Source organism: Aplysia californica, unplaced genomic scaffold (genome assembly GCF_000002075.1).
Source record: "Aplysia californica isolate F4 #8 unplaced genomic scaffold, AplCal3.0 scaffold01064, whole genome shotgun sequence".
Classification (NCBI taxonomy): domain Eukaryota; kingdom Metazoa; phylum Mollusca; class Gastropoda; order Aplysiida; family Aplysiidae; genus Aplysia; species Aplysia californica.
Window position 1 is genome coordinate 71,880 of NW_004798334.1, and position 928 is coordinate 72,807.

At 43.3% G+C, this 928-nt stretch overlaps 1 protein-coding gene across 1 annotated transcript in view; it reads right to left on the reverse strand.

Annotated features, from left to right (window-relative positions):
• Positions 1–202: 202 nt before the first annotated feature.
• Positions 203–928, reverse strand: part of LOC101845205 (myopalladin) — a gene marked incomplete at both ends in the record, with an annotated part of 7,404 nt that continues 6,678 nt past the window's right edge. The window contains 1 exon segment of the mRNA XM_013089853.1: positions 203–317. Coding sequence (XP_012945307.1) covers positions 203–317 — 115 coding nt within the window.

Consider the following 928-nt stretch of genomic DNA (forward strand, 5'->3'; position numbering starts at 1 on the left):
CCAACCACCCACGAAAACTGAGATATTACAATTTAGTTCTGATTTTACTGTACGGTATATCTTCCGCTGAAGACAGTTTATTTCTCAAAAGAAAGAACGATTGCGCGCGAGAGAAAAATGGATTTAAGAAAGTTCTCATGATACTTTGAGAATACAATGTACATTTACGAATGGCTGTCATATCTATCACGTGATCACTCACCAGGTCACGTGTGGCTTGGGCTTGCCGCTGACCATCACTTTGAAGGTGGCGTTGTTGAACTCCACTACCTCTGTGGTCTCATGTTTCTTGATGAACTTGGGCGCTTCTTTCTTCTCTGTGAATCATGAGACAGAACAGAGTCAATTTGTTGGTTTGTTTGTTTTAGTTAATCTATTCTCTCTCTCTCTCTCTCTCTCTCTCTCTCTCTCTCTCTCTCTCTCTCTCTCTCACACACACACACACACACACACACACATTGACATACACACTCAAACAAACACCACACACAAGTACAAGCACAAACGTGCGCGCATGAGTAACACCCCCCCCCCTCCACACACACATAATCAGAATAAATGAGACCAACGTTTATTGTTAATTCGTTGTTTCATTCCTTCCTTCCTTCCTTCCGTCATTCATTTATCCTTGCACTTATCTTTCCAATTCATTGATGACACTCTTGCTCCTTAGCTCAGAACAATATAGGGAAAACTGCTGCTTTTTCTTTCCTCATCCTTACTATCGTCACTTTTCCTCTCCTTCTTTTGCGTGTTTGTCACTCTCTTGTGAACTGTTGTGCCTGGGTGCCTTGATAGCAGAAGCAGGCTTTGTGCTGTTGAGGCTAGAGAAGTGAGCAGAGTAAGGCTGATTCCCCGTTCTGACTCCTCTATTGATATCCACCCCTTGGAGCTCATATGACCTCATGCAGTTGCGAGCGCCGTAAAA